This window comes from Pteropus alecto, unplaced genomic scaffold, assembly GCF_000325575.1.
Source record: "Pteropus alecto unplaced genomic scaffold, ASM32557v1 scaffold20, whole genome shotgun sequence".
NCBI classification, from domain to species: Eukaryota; Metazoa; Chordata; class Mammalia; order Chiroptera; family Pteropodidae; genus Pteropus; species Pteropus alecto.
The window spans coordinates 10,940,245-10,963,000 of NW_006436298.1; the positions used below are offsets into that span (position 1 = coordinate 10,940,245).

General features: G+C 37.6%; 2 protein-coding genes across 2 annotated transcripts in view; both read left to right on the top strand.

Moving 5' to 3' along the window:
- Positions 1-14,512, top strand: part of IQGAP2 (IQ motif containing GTPase activating protein 2) — a 250,314-nt gene extending 235,802 nt beyond the window's left edge. Inside the window, 7 exon segments of the mRNA XM_006913156.2 lie at positions 3,051-3,138; positions 5,028-5,240; positions 6,899-7,059; positions 8,652-8,789; positions 9,827-9,935; positions 13,555-13,639; positions 13,642-14,512. Coding sequence (XP_006913218.2) covers positions 3,051-3,138; positions 5,028-5,240; positions 6,899-7,059; positions 8,652-8,789; positions 9,827-9,935; positions 13,555-13,639; positions 13,642-13,667 — 820 coding nt within the window. The 3' untranslated portion in view covers positions 13,668-14,512.
- A 6,109-nt stretch (positions 14,513-20,621) lies between these two features.
- Positions 20,622-22,756, top strand: part of F2R (coagulation factor II thrombin receptor) — a 23,178-nt gene continuing 21,043 nt past the window's right edge. Inside the window, exon 1 of the mRNA XM_015590334.2 lies at positions 20,622-20,679. Coding sequence (XP_015445820.1) covers positions 20,622-20,679 — 58 coding nt within the window. The remainder of the gene's footprint in view (positions 20,680-22,756) is intronic.

The window sequence follows — 22,756 nt, forward strand, 5'->3', positions numbered from 1 at the left end:
GGTTCAAGTATAATAACAGGTGCCACATGAGTAGTCAAACCTAAGGAGCCACACCAGTTGACAAACACCATGTGGTCTCATTTACCGACAGTGGGATTCGAGCACAGCTATGATGAATAAACTGATGTATTTTTTTTTTCTTAATTCTTCCTCAGAGTTGGATACATCAACATTCAGATAGGGCACAGAGTCCTTGGTTTTATCAGCCTGTCTTACATATTGTTTGAACAGTCATGGGATCAATATTCTAACCAGTTGATTTATACTGGTCAGACCATATCTAGAATACTGTGTTTGCACTGGGCTAGGGGAAGGGGACATGTCTTAAGGTCATTGGCAAACTGAAATGTGAGCAGGACTATGAACTCTCTTTAAATCTAATTGTGAAGAGGCTTAGGGAAATGAGGGGTTTCACTTGGAAGAAAGAAAGGTAGTAGAAGAGAGGATGAAGTCATGGTTCTGGCATCTCTCTGCAGGTTTATGAGGGCTGATGATGTGGAAAGGGAATCCAACTTGTTTTCTGCAACTCTAGAAAATAGAGAGTGATCTTTGTGTAACCATTGAACCTCTTAGGTCTTAGTTGCCTCATTTGTAAAATCAGAGGTTAGACTGTTTCCCAAAGGGCCCCCCTAGTGCTGAAGTCCTATGACAATTTGGTCCAGCGAGTGGACATCACTGGAGGGCAGGCCTCTCAGAGTGAGCTTCCCTTTTAAGAATGGAATGTTCCAATGCTGCACTTGCCAAAAGAAATTGGATATGAGCCACATAAGTAATTTTAAACTTTCCAGAAGCCATACTTTTATAAAACAGGTGAAATTAATTATATTTTATTTAACTCAATATAGCCATAATGTTATTTCAATATGTAATTAGTGTAAAAAACTGTTAATGAGACAATTGTACATTTTTTCATACTAAGCCTTCAAACTCCAGTGTGTATTTCATGCTTACAGCACATCTCAGTTTGGACTAGCCACGGTTCAAGTGCTCAAATGCCACCTGTGGCCAGCGGCTGCCATTTTGGGCAGCACAGCTTTAGTGACCGTGTGAGTGCTTACCACATGTCAGACTCTAGCAAAAGGCTTTGCATACATCTTTTCATTCAGTCCTTGCATCAGTCCTCAGAGAGATTCCCATTATGTAAATGGGGGCAGGGGGGAACCTATAGGGATTATTTAATTTGTACAAATCTGCACAACTAGTAAGCAACAGCAGCCCCAATTCGACCTCAGCTCTGTCTGATCCCAATGTTCTTAACCACTGGGCACACTGCAGGCGAGGTGGTGACTTCCCTGTCATGAAACTGGATGTGACTTATACATGGGATGTCTGGGGTAGAACTTTGGCAGTGGATTCCACAGGCCTGACATAAAGCAAAATTCCAAGGAAAGAGTCTGTATGGGCAGTTTATTCTCCAGCAATTCTTGGGCAAATAAACCTCCTTTGTCTCTGTCAGGGCACATTTTAGTAACCCCAGTCATTTTAGTCATCAGATAGCTTCTCTAAAGAGAGATGAGCTAGGAGTTTCTTGGAAGCGTATATCATAAGTAGTTCCTAGAATATTATTTCAAATAAGAGACAGTCACTGTGTTTACATTTTTTAAATCATCCAAAGCTTTTATTTTTAACTCAATGTTCCTGTTTAATATATTTATAATGATGATTGGGGGAAGAGGTTACATGTGGAAGGAACGACACTTGGCTCTCTAAGCGGCCTTAGGAACAGTGCCATGTCCCACGTGGCTATAATTAGCTGGGTGCCCACCTTTGACTCTTGGCAGAATGTTTATCTGTGCACTCACAGACAGTCCATAAATCCCCAGCAGTGAAGGGTCATGGGTCATAGGAAATGGTTGTGATCATTCTTTTCATACAGACTTGCAATAAGTAAGAAGTAAGAAAAATAATATTTACAGATGGTTTATCGGATTTTATTCTTTTTTAAAAGATAACATTTTTTGAATTAACTGAGGGTTTACTCTGTCATTTGGGAGCATTTGCCCCATGCTTCCAAACTTAATAATGTTTTGTTTGCATTTTCCAATTTTCATGCTGTGTGAACATTTCTTGTTGCAGTTGAGGAAGAAATTCATCATCCAGTGATACCGTGTAATGCCTTTGAAAGAACAGAGGTTAAATGCAACAACAGAACTGCAATAAAAATGAAACTTAAGACAATGAAAGAGATGTTTAGAACTTAAGGCAACTTCTGTTTGTTTCCTTTTTTTGGAAGGAAAGCTATATCCAGTAATACTGTCCCCATATTACATAAAAGTGAGCAAACTTGACCGTTTGCCTTTAGGAAGAGGTGGCTGATTACCATAAAGAACACGTATGGAAAAATACATGGTTTTAGCACTTTCAGAGGAGTTTTCCAGCTCCTAACTTTCTACAGAGCAGCTCTTCTGTTCTCTACCACCTGAAGACAAGAACCCGAGCCAATGTATTAGTTTCTCCACCAGATCTGAGGTTCTTAAACACTCATCCTCCTAGCTGCTGTGTCAGCCAACAGCCAAAGCCTCCACAGCCCACACAGGAATTCTGCTCATGCTGGCCTTCTAACTGTTTCTCAGAGCAAGAAGGCTATCAGTTAGTCTGTTTCCTAAGTCTTATGATGTATTAAACAGGCTCAGAAGTTTAAAGTTATTAAAGTCAGGAAAGGGGGATATTAGATATCATTCTTGCACCCTCTAGAGCAGCGGGCCAAATCAGCACTTGTCCCTCCTGCTCATCAAAAAGTAGTCTCAGTCTAAAAAGAAGAAAAAGCATTTAGAAAAGGAACCTTATGCCATGCTGTACCTGTGTCTCTACTGACAGTATAATCCTACTACATCATGCATATAAGACCCAGACTTTAATTATTAAGCATTCACAAACTTTTGGGAGCCTTAGTGCAGATGTGGTGAATTTCTGCAAGATTGTTTTATTTCAAGGGATTATCTTTGAAGCTTCATTTTTGTATGTGTTTGTGCACTCACTCAGGAGAAGCGGATTTTCATACATCAGTACTACTGTCTGAAAGTCTTTCTCTTCTTTCTCTATTTTGTAAGGACCAAAAAGCTGATAATCGATGTAATCCGGAACCAGCCAGGGAGCACATTGACAGAAATCTTAGAGACACCAGCCACTACACAACAGGTAATTCATCTTTGAATGTAAAATAAGTTCTACAGATATATTATTATATATTAACATATATAATAATCTTTATTAATCTTCATGCCAAATGTTTACTGTTATCTCAGAGAAACTATATCTGACATGGTTTGGAAGTAAGGAATTTTATCTATTACTCTGGCCAAAGAGTTCAACTATATATAAAATCCATAGAGTGTATCAATGGAAATTAAATAGAAAACATAGCACCAAATTTATGCTGAATATAACTTTGTCCTATACTAGGAAGATAGTTCTGGGTCTTTCAAAGCCTCTGAATGTTCAGCATAAACTTTATCAGTCAGTGGATGGGCAGATAAGTCTGTTAAGAGGTAGGTCTGGTCTACAGGATGTAGAAAAATACCTTTCATATTTTATATATTTCCTAAATTGAAGAAACAAAGAAGTGTCTCACATTAAAACTGTTTTCTAAATACTTCAGAAGCGAATGTCTTGAGTCCGTTGGGTCAGAGCACCATTATTGTGGTGTAAGTAAAGTTTCATAACAAAGTTTTATTATTAAATTTTTTATCAACATCTTTTAAATACAGCATTGTTTAGTTCTGAATTAATTTCATTGTTATTGCTTTAGTATCAATAATTGCCACTTCCTAAACAAAAATTAACAAAATTATCTAATTAGTTACTTCTGAGCAGAGCTACACATAATATTCCTGAATCATTCTTAATTTAATTGATTGCCAAGAAATAATTCTGTCACAGTTTTTAATTTAAAAAATATAAAATAAAACCGGGTTGTTTGTTGATATATGAACTTTTTTTAAAAAACAATATGGGTGGAATATCCTACTAATTTTGTATGAGAATTTTAGTTCTTATTGGTATTTTCTTTTTCCCCAAATGTAGCGTAATCTCTAAGAACACAGACTTCTGAGATTAAGCATAGCTCTGAATATCCTAGTTGGGTAACGATGGGCACTTAGAAATATTTCTATGCCTCAGTTTTCTCAACTGTAAATGAGAATAATAATAATATTCAATTTATGGATAGGAATAAAGGAGCTAAAATATGTTAAGAGGGCAGAATAATGTCTGGCACATATGAAGTGCTCAGTAACGTTGGTTACTGCTGCTACCGTTGTTCTTTACTGCTAACCCGGTAAACTGTTCCTGTGTCTATAATGTTGACCTGTCCAACATGTGTCTGATAACGTTTCTAGCCTTAGACTTCATCTATTTGTCCATCAATTGTGTAGCATAGTGAAATAGAAATATCACCAGTCTCTTTTTATTATTGGTTTTTTTTAAAAACAAATTATCCAAATTTATTCATTGATTTACTCATCATTTATTTGGGAACTTCTTGTATGCTAGGATACTCTTATTCTCTTTGGTTCAAAGAAACTCCAGGTGTTTTAAAGATGGTAGTTTGAAAATGGTTCCCTTATCACAACAAAGGTCTCTGACTGCCTTCTTGGCTTATGAATCTCCATAAATATAGCTGATATGTAAAAGTTCAGTGGGTTCTGAAGGCCAGGTTTTAATGGATAATCTAGTTTTCGTTTCCTCAATGAGACTATCCAGGAATTGAAATCCTTTCATCCAGGGAATTACAAAATATCAGTTATCCATTATACTATGTCCATTACTAAGGTGATTTCTTACCTTAGCTGTTAAGTTGCTATTTGAATTTTGTTCAAATTAAGCCTGCCACTACTGCTACGTTTCTCAAAAATATGAAGTAATTCCTTCTCAAAGACCTATTTCAAAACCCATGAAGAATGCATTCTGGTCTTTGGACTTTGGATTGAGGACTTCTTTCATTTTGACATTAACTCGCCTTGTGCAGGTTCTAAAGCTGTGAGATAGGGGATCAGGGAAAAAGCAACATCTTGATATTCCCTTTTCAGGAAACAGATCATGCCACAGATATGGTGAGCCGTGCAATTAAAGATTCCAAGACTCCAGAAGAAATGAAGCATAGCCAGTCTATGGTTGAAGATGCACAGCTTCCCCTTGAGCAGAAGAAGAGGAAAATCCAGAGGAATCTTCGGACATTGGAACAGATGGGACTCGTGTCATCCAAAAATAAATACCAAGACATTCTCAATGAGATTGCCAAGGTTTTTGGAAATAGTATTCTTTCTTCACTTAGCAGACATTTGCTAATCATTGGTCACATGCTGGGCAATCAGTGAGGTGACAAGAGGAATTTGTGGTTGTATAAACAATGGTCATTATGACAGATTTTTTAAGTTATCAAAGTAATTGATGACTTTTACTAGAGAATGATCACAACTCCCCCAAATTATTAGGAAAGTTGACACACACTAGAAATGAATGATCAGGAAATGTAATAGGTTTTGTCTATACCTTTAAGCAATACCTACTGGTTTTAAAAATGACACTTTCAGGAGAGTTCTTTCTTAAGTTAACCGTTAGGGCTTTGCCCATCTGTCCTTAGGACCTGACACTGAGATGGTGACTCTATGTCACTGAGAATTTGCCTCTAAGTAGTTTAGCCTAAATGCTATTCTGACTTAAAGGTTAGTTTCTGTTTTCTCGTCCCATATTTTTACAGATGAGAAACTTCCTGAGAAAAGGATCTCAAATTAGTGCAAGGAAACATCACAGGAACTGGCTGAGATCTGTTTGCCAAGGATAAGGAAATTTGGTTTCAAAGGATATTTGGGTTCAAAGGACGTTTCATTTTTTTTAGCCAAACACACCAATTAAAATCAACCTGGAGGTTAAGGGCAGTTAAGTGATCAGAAAAAATTTTTTAATTTTTTACCTTCTGCGAGGGAAACACACTCAGCTTCATGCGTCTGTGGAAAGTCATGGTCAGTTCTGGCATTAGGCTTATTCCTCCTAGCCTGAGTGACACATTTCTTTCTATAGCTCTGGGGTGGAAAATATTTCTCTTTGGCACTATGTACTGGAGAAGTCGATGCTTTTGACTTAAAAAAGAAAAAAGCTATCAGGAAGGCATTCACCAAAAGATTCTATTTAGTGAATTTTTACTTAACAAGAGTATGTTTGTCTGTCTGTATTTGAATTCCATGGGGAATGTTATTTTGTCCACAACGGAAAAATAATATTAAACAGGCACCATTTTCTTAAATGAAACATTTTCATAATTTACCAACTAGAATTACAAAAATAAATATCTGTAAGTTTTAAATGTAGCATAGTTTTGTAAGCTGTAAGCAGCTTTAATAACTTTATGTTCTAGGAACTCTATTTAAATCCAAGTATTAGTTATATAGTTATCAATGTTCATTGTTTTCAGTCAGTCTTGAGAGCCCATTTGTTGTTTTTGCAAACCTTGAGAATTTCCAGATTTAAAAATGTATTGATTTTTACTTATTTCTAAAATGAATGCAATGATTAAATGTAAACCTCAACGTACTCTTCAAAGTAGAATGTTCACAGTATGCTGAAGAAATTTCTCGTCTCCTCAGGTCTTCCTTGTGCCCCTTTTAAAACACTATTTTTTCTTAAATTAATTGTACGGTTATTCTAAAATTGCTTTTTTGCTTTTCTATCAAGAAAAAAATAAACCTTAGCAACTCTCTTGAAGCAAAATATAGACACTTGCCAGTTACAAAGTGAAAAAGGACGGGTGAGAGAGATTAAAATAAGGTAACTGAGATAAACTACAAGTTAACAGTCACAGATAGCGCTTTAATACTCAATGGTCGTCTTGTCTCAAATTGGCAAGATTGTAAAGCAAACTTCTGCTTAAATCTCATATCATAGCCTTTACTTGTCGTTTTAGGATATTCGAAATCAAAGAGTCTATCGTAAGCTTCGAAAAGCTGAGTTGGCGAAACTTCAGCAGACCTTGAAAGCACTTAATGAGAAGGCAGCATTCTATGAAGAGCAAATTAATTATTATGACACCTACATAAAGACTTGTTTAGACAACTTAAAAATAAAGTAAGTTAAAATCACATATTCAATTCATTTGTAATGTCCTGATTTATATGGAGTGTCAATTCTTTTACATTCCTGGGCTGTTGGATAAGATTTAGAAGCAAACTTTTTACTTTATTTTATAGCCAAAAACTAGAATCTCAGTTTTAGGATTTACCACTGTGACCTAAGAAGTCAGGTGTGAATTTAGAAACTTTTTAATTCCCCATCAGCATAATTTCACACTTGAAATTAAAGTAGCTTACTCTGTTGTATTTTAAGCAAGTAGCTTTAACACTTGAGGAAGAACTTTCATTTGTCTTTTTCAGCGAAAGGTGTCTTTTAAGCACTATTAAAGACAAATTACTCTTGTTTTTGGAATGTTTACAATAAAGAGTATTTTGTGTTCTTGATAACGTCTGATAATTCCAGATGTTTGCTAACTGCACAGTGCAGTTTAATGACTTTAAATTGCTTAGTGCTTTTAAAAAATCATTATCGACACAAAGGACAAAATTTGGCAGTTCTCTGTTATCCATTAGCATACATATTATAGATTTTTAATATATGATAAAACCACTGTTAATGAGTATGATTTGCTCATAATTATTCTTATCACTAGACTAAGGTCAATACTAATAAAGTTTTAATTACCCATTTAAATATGTAATATATTTTTTTGTAATCATTGTAGTCAAATTGACAGTAGGAAATGATGCTGTATGGAAAAATCAATTGCATTAATCTTAGAAGATTTGTTGAAGAGAAATAACCAAATTTAAGCCTCATTTGTTTGAACCACACTCATTCTGAATTTCAGTTCATTTGCTTGTGGCCTGTAAATTACTTGTACTCTATTCCTGGGAGGAAAACGTTGGTCAAGCTGACATTCTCTAGAAATAAAGTTGTTAAGGGTTTTCTTTACATATTTACTGCAACTACTTGAAGGCATCTTACAGTCCTTGCAGTCAGGTGAGCTGGATTTGGGTTCTGATTCTCTCTCACATTGTGTGATCTTGAACCAGTCCAGTGAACTTCTCTGGAACCTTCTCTATTCTCATCTTCAAGGTGGGATTAAGAGTACCAGACTCACACGTACTGTATGAGAGCCAAATGAAATAACATATAAGAAAGGAATTTTATTTATTTCAAAGCACTATGGAAATGTTAATTTTGTAAATGTGAGGCAGTATTTATAAAGCACTTGGAACATTGCTAGCTACATTGTATTTGTTAAATAAATTAAAGCAGTCCTAGTGATACCTTTACTTAGCAGTGTGCAGCTCATGTTATAGCTCTAAAGCTGGCTTGCAAAATGACTTAATATAGCCACTTAGTTCAATATGCCTGAGAAAATAGAGTACTAGTTTTATGAAAACAAAATCTGTAATTCACACTTTAGTCACTTTGAAAATAGTGTTCCCTTAAGCAGTTCATAGTGAGGTTTTACTGCATGGGGAAAATTGTCATCTACTGCCACAAGATAGAAAGTTGCACGTCCAATGCCATGGCGGCCAGGCCTGAACAGTGGGATGCAACCCAGACCTGGTTATTGCACTACCAGAAACATCCCATTTGCCATCATGACGACAGACAATTTCTTCTTATTTTGCTAGGAATTCTCGGAGATCAATTAAACTAGATGGAAAAGGAGAACCCAAGGGGACGAGGAGAGCGAAGCCAGTGAAGTACTCGGCAGCAAAGCTGCATGAGAAGGGTGTCCTGCTGGGAATAGACGATCTGCAGACAAACCAGTGAGTGTGACCTGGAATCTGCACAGAACTCAAACACCCTCTAATCGCCCCCATAAAATCTGACTCACATTTCTTTGGTTTCTTGTGGCCTTTGAAGAGAGCTTCATTTGGTCTATCAAGGCTTTCTCCTGATGACAGATGACAGGGGGGAAAGACATGTATTGTCATCTCTAATCTTCTTCCCATCAGGCCTTGAGCATCTAGTGTCGTGGCTTGTACAAAGTGCTGATCGAGTGGTTATGTTTCCCATGGCTTGTCCAGTGCATCTGGATTTGCCAGCCTCCCCATTCCCTCCAAAAGAACTGAGTCATACAGTGAGAATAAAGACCTTCTTTCGGTTTTTTAATCAATGAGCTTATTTACAATTGAAAAATAGTGCCTTTCTAATTTTAAAGCCACGGACTGCATGCCAACGCCGGGGTCAGAACCCCTCCGGCAGTGTGCTGTCAGTGTGTGCGCTTGAGCCCCACTCCAGGCGCCACTGGGTTCTTCATTTTTAAAGGCCCCATAAGCCCCGTACCCCATCACTCCCTTGTCCTTTGTCTGGGAGAAGCCAACCCCACTCCTCCTTTCTAACTCCTGCCTTCCCTCAAGGGCTGGCTTCTATTTCATTTATGCTAGCAAACGTTCTCCTCACTACACCAACTCGGAGAAAATGTTTCTTCATCGTGGAAGTTTCTATAAAACTTGTCTAAAATACTCAACTGGCCTGTCAGTGGTATAAGTCAGTAATTCTCATATTCTGTGAGTCTCATATATTTCCAACTATATTGTATGCTCTTTAAGAGCAAGAGCCATATTTTACTTTTTTTTTAAATTAAGCACCTACTTCAGTGCTCTATGAGCTACAGATCTCAACAAGAGCCTTCAAACCTAGTTTTAGTGAGCAGAGTTGGGGAAGGGATGGGAGGTTTGGGATGACTTCCTTAGTTTTTCCCAGTAGACCATTCACTAAGAACAGTAACTTAGGATTTCATTAATTTGTTTCAGCTTTAAGCATATACTTGCAGTTCCACATGTGTTCCTTTCTTCACTAGGTTTAAAAATGTTCTGTTTGATATCACATCTACTGAAGACGTGGGCATCTTTGATGTCAAATCAAAATTTCTGGGTGTTGAGATGGAAAAAGTGCAGCTCAATATTCAGGTAAGCTGGGATTTCTACAAACTGGGGGCAAGTTTTATAGTGTGGGTCATTTGTGGCTCCCCTGGCTTACACTCTTCATGACAACAATGAAGTTCAACAAAGGTGACCAATATAAGCTTTATTTGCCAATATTAGCAAGATTAGTTTTTAAAAGCTATGATTTTTCAAATTATTGGAACTTAAAATGCTTTTAGATGGCAAAAGCATAGCAGTTAGTTTTTCCATTCTGAAGCTGAGAGAGAATAATATGAAAGATTCAGAGCTATTAAGTAGAGGCTGGAAAGTTTCCTTTATTAGGAACTCGCATTTCTTTCTAAGAGTATATATGCCTAGGATTGGAACTTTCCTGATTTCATTGTGTCTTTCTCCTCTCTAGAACTGTTTTTACAATAGTTTTTTAAATCTATTTGTTAAATATTTGGGACCATATGAATGAAAGACATTGTGTAAAACAGATGGTCTATAAATAAAAAAATGGTGTTTGCAGTCTGAATTATTACTATTTTCTCATAAGAACCATATCTAAGCCAAAGATACTTGAACAAAAACTGAGAAATCCAGTTTATGTGTCCTAAAAAAAGGGAGCGTATAATCAAATGTTTAAGTTCATCCACTCCCAATCCTACTTCTTAATCCTTAGCACAGGATCAATTCACAGAAGTAACTAGTTTCTTCTTTTTCATATAAGAGTTTTTAAATGGAAGTGACAGTTATTTACCTAGGCCCCAAACTACTTGTTAAAGGGTTTCCAAGTATTTTGCATGTATCTACAGGAATCATCTTGATGAGCCACTGGGAGTGATGTAAGTTCCAGCCTTACTGCCTGCTCAGCCCATCACCGACAGCCCTGTAGTTACCTCCCCTCCCCCTTCTTTTCTGTCTAGCAGTCCTTGTAGCTTAAAAAGAAAAATGGGAACTAAATGGGCATGATAAGGACATTGAGATCGTGGAGTAAATTAGAATACAGAGAGAAAATTAATGATACTACATAATTATGAAAAGTATACTTAGGCGAACTGTATTGTTTTCTAACTAATGTGTATCTATCTAACAATTTAGCTGGAAGTCTTGAGTTACTTTATGTAACACTTAGATAAATATGGGAAGAGAAAGATGTTCTGTAGTGATGGTCCTTGGTTAGTGATTTTTCTCTAAAGGTGGCAGACATATCATGTGATTGCCAGGAAGGAAATGACCCAAAACCAATCAATATCAACTGGACAGATGAATCCCAAGTGACCGGGAGACATCTGTTTAGAAAAACCTCAGGAATTCCATGCAGCTTCCTTTGAACACTGGTACAAATACCAAACTTCACTTGCTCCTTTGTTAAGAGTTCAATATGCAGTAAGATTAGCTATTCACACCATTCATGTATGCACATAATTGATTGTGAAATGTTACTCCATAGCTGAATGCAGGTGGCTAATAAGCCCTAGATTTATAAAGTCATTTCCAGCTACAGGATTTGCAAGGCTCACTGCAAAATGAAAATGCAGAGCCCTTTATTCAAAATTATTGAGAATTTCAAGATGATGACAGCAGAGCATTAAACTAAGAGTAGGACCTTTCTTATCATGAGACCCTGCACAGGTTGAATGCCCAAGGGGCTGGTCCTGCGTATAATAGCTGTCAGACATAAAATCAGACTTCTATTTATACATATGACTTTCAGACAATTACATTATCAGGTAAATTACCAAAGAGAAACATGATAACCAGGTCTGCAGTGTGAGTCAAAGACTGGAAACAGGACAGAAGTATCCAAGAGATCTAAGGGAGATAGATTCCTTCTAACATTATGTGTCTAGGTTTTCTTCAGCCCACTCTTCCCTTAGTTCCTAAAGATTATATCCTAATTATATTCTATAGCTATATACATAACAGGAAGGTGTGACTTATCTTCACATGAAGATGTTCTGCTTATACAGATAATAGCCCATGTTTATACAGAGTTGGCGTTCTCCCTTACCCATTTGAAAAACAGAGGTTTGGAGAGCCCATTATGGAAGAGGCAGCTGGAGTCCAAGCTGTTCATCCCTCTGCTCCACTGCCTGCCTCACGGGGTTCCAGTTGATCCTGACAAGACAAGGGTGGCTGACAAAAGAGTTTTTGCAAATACCTTGATTTCATGCCCAGTAATACCCCTGTCAGGCTATCAGTGTTCTCAGTTTACACACAAGGAAACAAAACTTCAGAAAGGTTATGTAATATTACAAGATCATATGTTAGCAAATGGTGGAGCTAAGGCTAAAATCTGGTCTTCTGACTTCAAGTGCGATCACATTTTCTCTGCTTAACCATATTGGTTTCTTTTACAAGAGACTTGAATAAACAGATATTGCCTTTTCCAGAGGAAAGGTGATTCTCCACTACATTTTAATAGATAAAATCTTTCTTGATGAAAGAACTTCAATTCCCTATGGAATTTCTGTCTCAGAAGCATATCTAAATAATGTAAGGGTTTAGTTGAGTACAGTTGGAGGTAATTAGGGGAGTAGAGTAGGAAGCTGGCAAGAGCCAAGTTCTCTCAAAGATGATTCCAACTTCTGCAAGTAGCCTTGCTAAATATAGACCCGAGGCATTATCATTGAGAACCAAGAAGTTTTCAGAGCTAGAAACAAGAGAACAAGACGTGAGTATTAGTCTAGGACCATTCAAGAATGATATCTTCTATCTGGGAAAGGCCTCCTGTCCTGTGTTATTGTGAAATATTACTGCTTGGTCTCATGTATATAGCTAGTGTGACCCAGTTACGAATTTTAGCAGGAGAGTTTATTTTTTTTATTATACGGTAGCAATGAAACACAGAATGGTAGACTGACTTGGGAATGAGGCCTTGTTCTCAATACAGGAACAGAAGTAGTCTAGATCGGGAGGATTGTTCAGTGGTACTCCAAATTTTGATCACACATCTTCATCAGTAAATAGCATGGTCACTTTTTTCCATTTGTACATATTTATTTGTAAAGTGTACATGTTCCTACCACTATATTCAAAATGTGCTTTATAAAATGCATATAAAATTTAAATTTTACATATATTTTATACATTACAAAATATGAGAAAAAAAATCAAAACAAATAGTTCTAATCTCCTTTTTACTCCCCAGTGAATTGTCTTGCTCACTTCACTTTGGAAAACACTGCTCATCTAAAGGATATGCCTCATCTCACCAGGACATTTGTTTTCAATTTTTCAATTAAAAATTAAAATTATAATTATATGTCTGAATTAACTTAATCATAATGGTTTTCTTTCATATCGTCTTTATCAAGTCTAAAAATCTATTTTCTTTCATCTAGATAAGTGATTCTGAAAATATGCCACCCAGACCAGTGATATGTTCATTACATAGGAACTTGTTAAAATGCAGATTCTTGGGCTCCACCCCAGAGCTACAAAATCAGAAAATCCTGGGGGTGGGGCCCAGCCATCTGTGTTTTAAGTAGCCTGTATTTTTAACCAGGTGATTCTGATACACATTAAAGTGTAACAACTCCCCCCCTAGGTCATTAGATCACTTTAATCTTATTTTTGTCAACAAATTCTTCTAGAATGTTTTTTAAATGTGCTAAATGATCAATTTGAGGTTTAATAATGTTCCTTACAATTTCAGGATTTACTGGAGATGCAATATGAGGGAGTAGCTGTAATGAAAATGTTCGATAAGGTTAAAGTGAATGTAAACCTTCTCATATACTGCCGAACAAGAAATTCTATGGAAAGTGAAGTGTGCCTGCAGATTTCATGGATTCTGCATCGCCTGGATTGGGAAATGAATCCGTTTAGTATTTTTGTTTTTAAACATGATTGAAATCACTGCTTATAAACGTGTGATTGATTTTTTTTAAAAAGACCAAAACTATTCCGAGGAATGTACCCATTGTGCCTTTTTGATAATTTGATACTACAGTAGAATGATACACAAAATGAATTAATGTAAACTTTTACATTATACTGTGGAATAGGTACTCTGATTTAAAATTTTGAATATTTTGTGATTTGTTTTAAAGTAGGGAGAGAATAAATGTAGCTGACCAGGGACAAATGTGTAAACCTATTTTCCTATGAAAAAATATTTTAAATTTCCCAGTCGAATAATGGAATTCTTCATAGATTTTTTTTTTTAATCTGTGGAGAAATGGAAACCTAATTATTTGTAATGACTTATTTAGATAGGTACTTAGTTCTGAGCCCTGTCTTCTGGGAGTTATCAATTTTAAAGAAAACTTTTGTGCAATTTAAAATGAAGTTTTTATAAGTAATTGAAGGTGACAATACAATAACACTTTCTGTATAAAATATATATTTTATGTGATTTATTCCTACTAAACGAAGTGCACTACTGCCTCATGGTAAAGACTCTTGTACCCTTGTATCCAGAGCCTTTAAGCAACTAAAGAACAAGGTGGATAGCAATCTTAGCCTCCCACCCCGACCCCTCACGATTTATTTGAATACTTCAATTGTGCCTCCAAGTTTTTGTAATGCAATAAAATCAGTATCTAGATGGTTTTTAAATGTATTCTTTGAAAATTGTTTCCTGTAAAATAAATGTTACCGAATTACCTTAAGTTGGCTTTTTAGTTGTTTTAATAAATGCAAATCATTTAGTGAAGACGTTTCTTGGTGGGACTTATCAAAAAGCAATAATACACCTATAGTTGTACGCGCTAGAGTACAGAGTAAGCTGCTGTGACCAAGAAAGCCAAAATCCTGTGGCTGAAATGAGATAGAAGTTTGTTTTGTTTCAAATTCAGTAGTTCCAAGGTACATGAGCAGGCCCACGAGTTTATCCAAGGATCCAGACTGGCCTGTTCTTGTCATTGACTCTCAGCCAGCAGGAAGCAGGAAAAGGAGTCCAGGGCAAGTGTTTTAAGTTACACATGTCACTTCTGCTTACATACCATTGACCGAAACTTAGTCATGTGGTCCCAGCTAGCTAGGTTCCTAACTAGACAGTCATGTCCCCTATTAAAACTCAGGGTAGAGGAGGAGATGGTCCTGTTATTAAAAAAGAGTGATTCCCAGGAACAGTGTAGCAGTCTTCACCACAACAGTAATCCAGATTCTCAGGCCGGAACCCACTGACACTTTGTATTCTGTTCATTCATTCAACAAGCTTTATTTTCCACAGGGATTACCAAATATTGAGAAAGTGGGTTAGCTTATATACATTTGGCACAACTGAACTTTCAGTGTATGACCAATAGAATTTGGAAAATTCAAATTTTAAAAAGTAGAATCTGCTACTTTAGTGATAGTTTCAGGCTACATATATTTTTGACAAAAAAGTAGATACCTCAAAATAACTCTCATTGTCTCAACAGTTTGTAGGTGGGTTTTTAAAATCGCATTAAACTTAATACAGACTTCTGTAAAAGGAATCAAACGTACAGTTAAGTTTCACCTTGAGAATAAACTTCCCTTTTACCCTACAGCTAGCATTCGGTGAGGAACAGGAGCCAGGGGCAGTAAGAGGTAGGTTAAGCTTCCTTTCTTCATGTGTCAGGAAAAAACTTTTAGTGGAAATGTATAGGAACCAAAATTGGGGAAAGATGTATGGAGGCAAAAGCTAACTTTTCATAGCATCTCTAAAAGGGGGTTGGTTGTCTTAACTTATTCCAACAGTGAGTGAAATGCTTGAATGATAAAAATCGTTTTGTCATGCCAGCACCCTCGAGGAAAGCTGTGAATGTTTTCTCTCTGTTGCCACACAAGCTAAAGTTATTGTTGAAGATATTACCAACAGTTACCTGTTTGAGATCTTTAAGAGACACGAAGGAATGGGTGACCCAGAGAAGAAAGTATGCAATGAAGAAGGAGAGCACCAACAAGAAGCCAGTGGAAACATGGGGTACAGATTGTTGCCAGAAGAATGGAACCATTTACAAGCGAGAGGACAGTCTCCCGACCAGTGGGGAGGAGGGGGGCGTGGGAATTGTCCCTCGACCCTTCTGAGTTCTTGCCTGAGACACCCTGTAATAAAAGACAAATTAATAGGAGAAAAATTTATTAACATATATGCCTCATGTATACATGGGAGATATCCAGGAAAACTGAATAAAACTGCCCAAGCCACCATCTTAAACACTATCTTCAGCTAAAGACAAAAAAAAAAAAAAAAAAGGTGTTAGGGGTGAGGAGGTGAAAGGAGTAATTCATGGAAAGGTAAGAAGAGGAAACAACAGTGGCCCTGCCATGCTGATAAGTCTCTCAGGGGAAAAACTGATTGCTGATAATAACTCACTTCCTGAGAGAAGCCCTCTTTCTAATGTAAATTTCCCTTATGAAAAGGTAACTTCTTTGTTTTCAGAGCTTCTCCTGTGTCTGCAGTTTCTCAAAATAATCGGTTCAAAATAAGACTTTCCCCAAGAGGCATATTTTGAGGTGGCACATTCTGCTGCCCTTCACCAGCTTTCTTCCCAGGGCTCATAGCTTTTCTTAGGAAGAAGAAAAATTTTTTTTTTGCTTTGAAAACACTTAACAATTGAAGCAACTTGATTTTTACATAGTTTATTCCTCTATTTTGACGTATGTTTGATCATGTTTGATCCACTTTTAGAAAAATAGTCTTTGGTCTAGAAGGTTGAGATGGTCCATGCTCCCTTAAACTCCACTTTTTAGCACTTGGATTATAAAAAGGCAAAATGGACGTAGGAAGCACTCTACTATGGAGGAGATAAAATAATTTTCCTTCAGGGATTCCCTACGAATTTGGCACCCCAGGACAAATTGAACTGTTAAAACTTATGTGCCACGCTAGGCTAAGGAGAGGAAGGCTGGTGTCTGGGACTTCAAAGAGAAAGTAGGCAATTCACAGGTAAATGAGGAAGAGCAAACACTGGGTAAACAAATTCTTGCTGGGTCACCCAGAAACAGTGGTACACAAAGGAGAGTCTATCAAACAGATGTTTCTAGGTTTCTCCCAGTCTGTCACGCTTAGTTTGTTATGCTAATGTGACGACTCCTCCTTCGATCAGGTTTTTCTGTCTGAAGTTCTTTAAGCAGATAAGAGGGAAGGTCAAAGTTTACTTCTGAGTCTTTTCTTTCTTAAATAACCAACTTAAAATAATATCCTAAAAAGGCATATTTTGAGATAGCAAACTCTGCTTCCCCTCACTACTCTCAAATGATATGTTCTGATGATCACCCAGAGAAGGAAAACCCGTGCATATTCCAATATTCTGGAAGTTTATGGTGAAGAGACCAACTCAGTGTGATCGTTGTCTGGCATTACACATCTCCCTTACGTCATTGAAAGATCAGAACCATAATGTGTGTGTTGCTATAAAGACCAAATATTGAAAGAACAGGACCATAATGTGTGTGTGGTTGAGTACTAATTAGAGGTACTAATCATCGAAAGATCAGAACCATAATGTGTGTGTTGCTGTAAAGACCAAATATCATTGAAAGAACAGGACCACAATGTGTGTGTGGTTGAGTACTAATTAGAGGTACTATTCATGATGTAAGTTTTACATCTTGGGCTGTGGTTAAGTAGGGATTTGTGGTACTCCTCAAACATTCCAAGAGACAAACCACAGAACACTGAAGGGTGAAAGTTGCCTATATTTTGAGCGATTCTGGTGAGCATTGAATGGTCATACTGCTCATCAGCTTTTTGAAACATCTATTGCCTGTTACTGAAACTAGGACTTAGTAACAGATTAAGATAGAACTCTGTTAAGTTGGCTCTAAGCTCCAGAGGACAGAAACTGTTTCAGTCACTGCTGGGAGTTCAGAGCCTTGGCAGTGCCTTGTACACGGCAGAGAGGTGAAGTCCCAGAGGCAGGTGCTACAGTTGGTTGAGAAGGAGACAAACCCCACCACCTCACTGCCTCTCAGGACTCCTAGTATCGCTTTAGGTTGACCCTGGAATGAATGATGTAGTTACTGATTATCTCAGTCTAACAATGCATATGCTCACTACTTGATCTGTAAATAAAATAGCCCATACAGATTTTCTAGGTTGCCTCGATGTCGTTTTTCTAAGAGTATAAAATCTTGGCTAAAACACATTAAAAGGTATAATGGTTAATTTTATGTGTCAACTTGAGCAAGTTCAGGGATGCTCAGATAGCCGGTAAAACATTATGTCTGGGGTTGTCTGTGAGGGTGTTTCCAGAATAGATTTACAGTTGGCTCTGCAGACTGAGTAGAGAAGATTGCCATGACCATTGTGGGCAGGCATCATCCAATCTATTGAAAGCCTAAACAGAATAAAAAGATGCAGGAAGGGCCAATTTTCTCTCCTTGGGCTGAGACATCCATCTTCTGCCCTTGGACATCATATCAGAGCTCTAGGTACTTAGACCTCCGGATTCTGGGAGTTACACCACCAGCTCCCCTGGTTTTTAGGGCTTTGAACTCACACTGAATTATAACCTAGCTTTCCCAGTTCTCCAGCTTGCAGACAGCAGATCGTGGGCCAATTCCTATAATCTCCTTATACACATATATATATATATATAATGTTCTATTGGTTCTATTGCTCTGGAGAACCCTCATTAATACAAAAGGGAAGTGAACAGATAGAAGTAAAATATATCAAGTTCACCTTATATAATTCAAAAGTTTTTGTTATTGTTTTCCTTTTAACAGGTACTGAATTGGGCCCTTTCTTAGCACCCTAAGGGTAAGTATGCTCTACCATTCTATCCATGGCATATAATTAGTGAAAATACTGTTGTTGACCCATTGTGAGATTAGCTTTACTTTTAAATCCAAAATACCAAAGCAGGTTTATAACAACAAAGGCAGAAACAGGTTTCTTGCTGGTTAGCTTGTAACTTGATTACACATCTACTGTTTGCTTATAAAACAAATATGAAGATTGCTGTACAGAGTCTAGAGTATCTCACATCTAAATGAACTTGATTTCATTTCATTTGAGCCCTGGTATCACTACCATTAGCTCCCAAAAGTAAATTAGTAGGCAAGTTCTTGGGATATACTGTTGTCTTTGCAGGGCTTGGAAAGGAGGAGTGGTGACCAGAATACCTGAAGCAGTTAGATCATCTCACGGTTTAAAAGAAACTGCTTTCATATCATCTTGGGACTAAAATTATCACCATTTTGATGTCATGTTTGTTCTAAAACACTACTAAATACCACAAACACTATGAACAGATAGCTAATGATTCATACTCTTTGTGGCTAGGCAAGTTGAAACTGAGAAAATGAAAACTGGGAATAGATATCAGGTGGTTCAAATATGAATGATGCTGCGACACTGAGATTTTATTTCCGAGGAACATCAACATGTAAGGTAACAATCTCTGGTTAGGTAGGTTGTCTACTTTGGGGAAGCTACACAGATTTGCTCTAAAAGTGGCAACAAAGAGGTTTTGCTGTGGGTGACATGAAATAAATGAAGAAGAAAGATTAATAGCTTTTTTAAGAAGCTCTAAAAAGCATACAAATATTATAGGAACTTTGTAGAGTCTGAAGAGAAAACAGAAAGCAGAACACCACCAACAGTTTATAACACAAAATTAGAAACCAATCACAAAAAGCCAGTTAAAACTTTCAATAATTTAGGGGTTAAAGAAGATATAATAAAACTGACAAACTATTTAGACCTGAATTGCATGCATGTACTCATCAAGGCTTGCGAAATGCAGCTGAAGTGGTCATTTGAAGGAGGAGTGAAAATGAATAAGCTAAGCAATCAGTTCAAAAGGTTAAGAGAATAAAGAGTAAATCCAAAGAAAGTAGAAAGAAATAATAAAAAGTCTGTGAAAATTAATGACATTGAAAAGAAACAATAAAAGCAACAAAAGGATAGGCATTGAAAAATCATTTTTCAACCTCTGGCCAGATTAATCAAGAAAAAAAAAGAAAAAATATGCCATTAAGGTGTAAAAATGGGGACTAACTTACAGATAAAATAGCTTTAGAAGAATAAAATATTGGTATATAACACAAGGAAATACTATAAAGGGTCTTAAAAGAATTTGATATACATCTATCAAACAGGTAAATCTAGAAAAATGCAAACCACAGAAATTTTCCTAGAGTATTTACTCTTTGTGTAAATATTTAAAACATCAACAAAGCAATACTATTTTTTTTTTTTTTTTGAAACACAAGTGTACTAAAAGTATAAAAGCTTGGAGAGAAAGTTACTTTCCTGGGCAAGAAAAAGAATGCAATTAGAAAAGGGTACAAAAAAGCTTTACTGGTATAAGATGTATATGTTATATTTACATATCTATGTTAATGCTGGGTTGTAGGTCCATGCGTATGATATTAGGCTCTGTACTTTTCTATGCTTAAAATATTGTGTAATTTAAAGACATTCACATAAACTATATGAAATTCTGTTCATTTCTTTTTACGTCTCAAAGCAGTAGTTTTCAAAGTATGTCCCTTGTACACACCACCAACACTCGCTCCCCTCTTCAAGCTTCAGCATCACCTGGGAACTTGAAAAATGCAAAATTTCAGACTACCCCCTACACATCTACTGAATCAGAAATTCTGGAGATGGAGCCCAGCATCATGGTTTAACAAGTCTTCCAGATGATTTTGATCCATGCTTAAGTTTGAGAACTATTTTCTTAGAATAATGTGTCTCTAAACTTTGGTCTGGCATCAGAAATCATCATCGGGGATAGAGATGGAGGGGGATGGTATGCTTATCAAAAATGTAGACTCTGACTTCATAGGTCTGGGATGGGGTCCAGGAATCTGCACTTGGGTGTGATTAAAGTTAAAGGCACTGTTTTTGAAGGTAAGTTTAACTTTGGGTGGCCACAAGTAAACCACAATCTTTAGAAAACACTAAAGTGAGGAAGAAATACCTCATTTTGTACCATTCTCCCTCCTTGCTCATTGTATTTCAGCCCCATTCTAAAAAATACTTTAATCTAGTTAATATCCACAAAGAATATAAGCATTTCTTGGTTTCGGCAGTCCTCTTGTCTCTAGAAGTACATTCTGTTGTGATAACTAAGCAAAAAGAAAATCCTTTTAAATTTCACAGTTCCGTAAAATGGTTAAAAACATTTTCCACCAATGTAACAGATAAAATTATAAAGTATTGTGGACAAAGTATTATTCCATTCTTATTTTAAGGATATACATGCTTATATACGCGAACGATGGACAGAAACTTAACAATGGTCATCATGGAGATGTACATGGTTCTTAGAAAGGAAGGTAGAGATATTTTGACTTTTGTTTATATCCTTAAGTTAGAAATTTTTTTGCCGCATATATTGATTACTTTTATATTTTACACTGTATATCATTGATTCTGAGATGCCTTTTTGATGTTTAAACAATCCTGAAGTTGAAATATTTCTTACAATCAATAGTATGTAACAGCTTAATTGGCAGCATTTTTTCTTGTGGTGCATAAATTAAAAGGATGAGTCTTAAAATCAATGGCACCTTAAGATTGGCGGAAATAGTGTACATTAATAGGGAGTGGAGAAATATATCATTTTAATGGTTCGCATCTACTCTTGGATGTGTTTTCCTCAGAGAATTGAAGAAGCAAACTTTTGAAATAGCGTTATATAATTAGGTTATTCAGTAACTTATTGAGCTACTTCTATATACAAGGCGCTGTGCTCTGAGGATGATGGGAGGGAATACAGAAAAGAAGAGTTTTTGCTGTGTCTTCTTCACTGGTTTAAGTGCCACTCGTTGGGGAATGACACTGTCAGTGCGAAATTTCTTTGATGAAAAGCTTAGAAACCTAACCGGTGACTCTCAACTGCAGTTTAACAGCCACAGGATGCAGAGCACGCCTGCACATCTGAGAGGAGGGTTGCCGCTGAACTTTCTTAGAATCGGCCTATTGGACCCACTTTCCGTTGCGGCTCAAAAGATGCGCTCAGCAGATATGCTAAGCAAAATAAGCAGCTTGCTCCTCGCTGACCGGCCTCGGCAGCGAAGCCCTCCAAAGGCCCTTAGTGAGCCGCACGAGTGTCCATTCCCTGTGACCTAAATTTGGCCCAATTCTATTAAATACATGATATATGGTCCAAGAAAATGTGAGCGCCCCTTAACCAGAGCACTTCGCCCTCTGGGCATCCGTTTCGCAGGCGGCGCCGAGTACCGCCCGGGCACAGGGGGTGCCAGCCGCTTTCTCCTGGGAAAGGCTGCAGCTCCGCGGAGAGCTACGATTAAAGGACAGAAAGTTACAGCCGTGCGGCTCTGGGAACAGGGCGATTGATTCCTATCGCAGTCACGGTGTCATGAAATAAGTGTCTGACATACGAAACGTCTAACTTTGCGAAATAAAGGGAAACAAATAAATGTCAAGAATTCTGCCCAAACGTAGACCCCTTCTCATTAGGGAGCAACCTTGCCACACAATATAAACTTTTAAATCCACTAAATTACAAACGCATGAGGCATTTTCAAACTTTCATCTAAATCCCAAATTTCCAAATGGGCCGCAGCACTCGGCCTGCGGTCTGGTGCTTTGCATGGAGACAGGGAGGGCCCGGCCGGGCCGTGGGGACAGGCGCATCCCGGATCAGAGGACCACTGCACAAATATTGGCTCCCCCGGAGGTTAATAAGAGGTCCAGGGGGCAGCCGCCCAGGCCCGCCGCCGGGTTGCAAGGCCCCCGCCAGATTGAGTCATGGATATTTAGCGGGTCAAAGGCTCCCGGAGGAAAAAAATGTCTCGTTTGGATTCCCTCGCCAGAGAGTGGCCAGCAGTCCTGGGCGGGAAGTGGCGACGGGGTGTGGAGGGGGCAGGCGCGCGGCGCAAGAGGGGCTCAGAGTCTCCCAGCCCCGCAGGCGGCTAAGCCGCGGCTGAGGGACGCGTGAGGAGAGAGGTCCGACCACCGC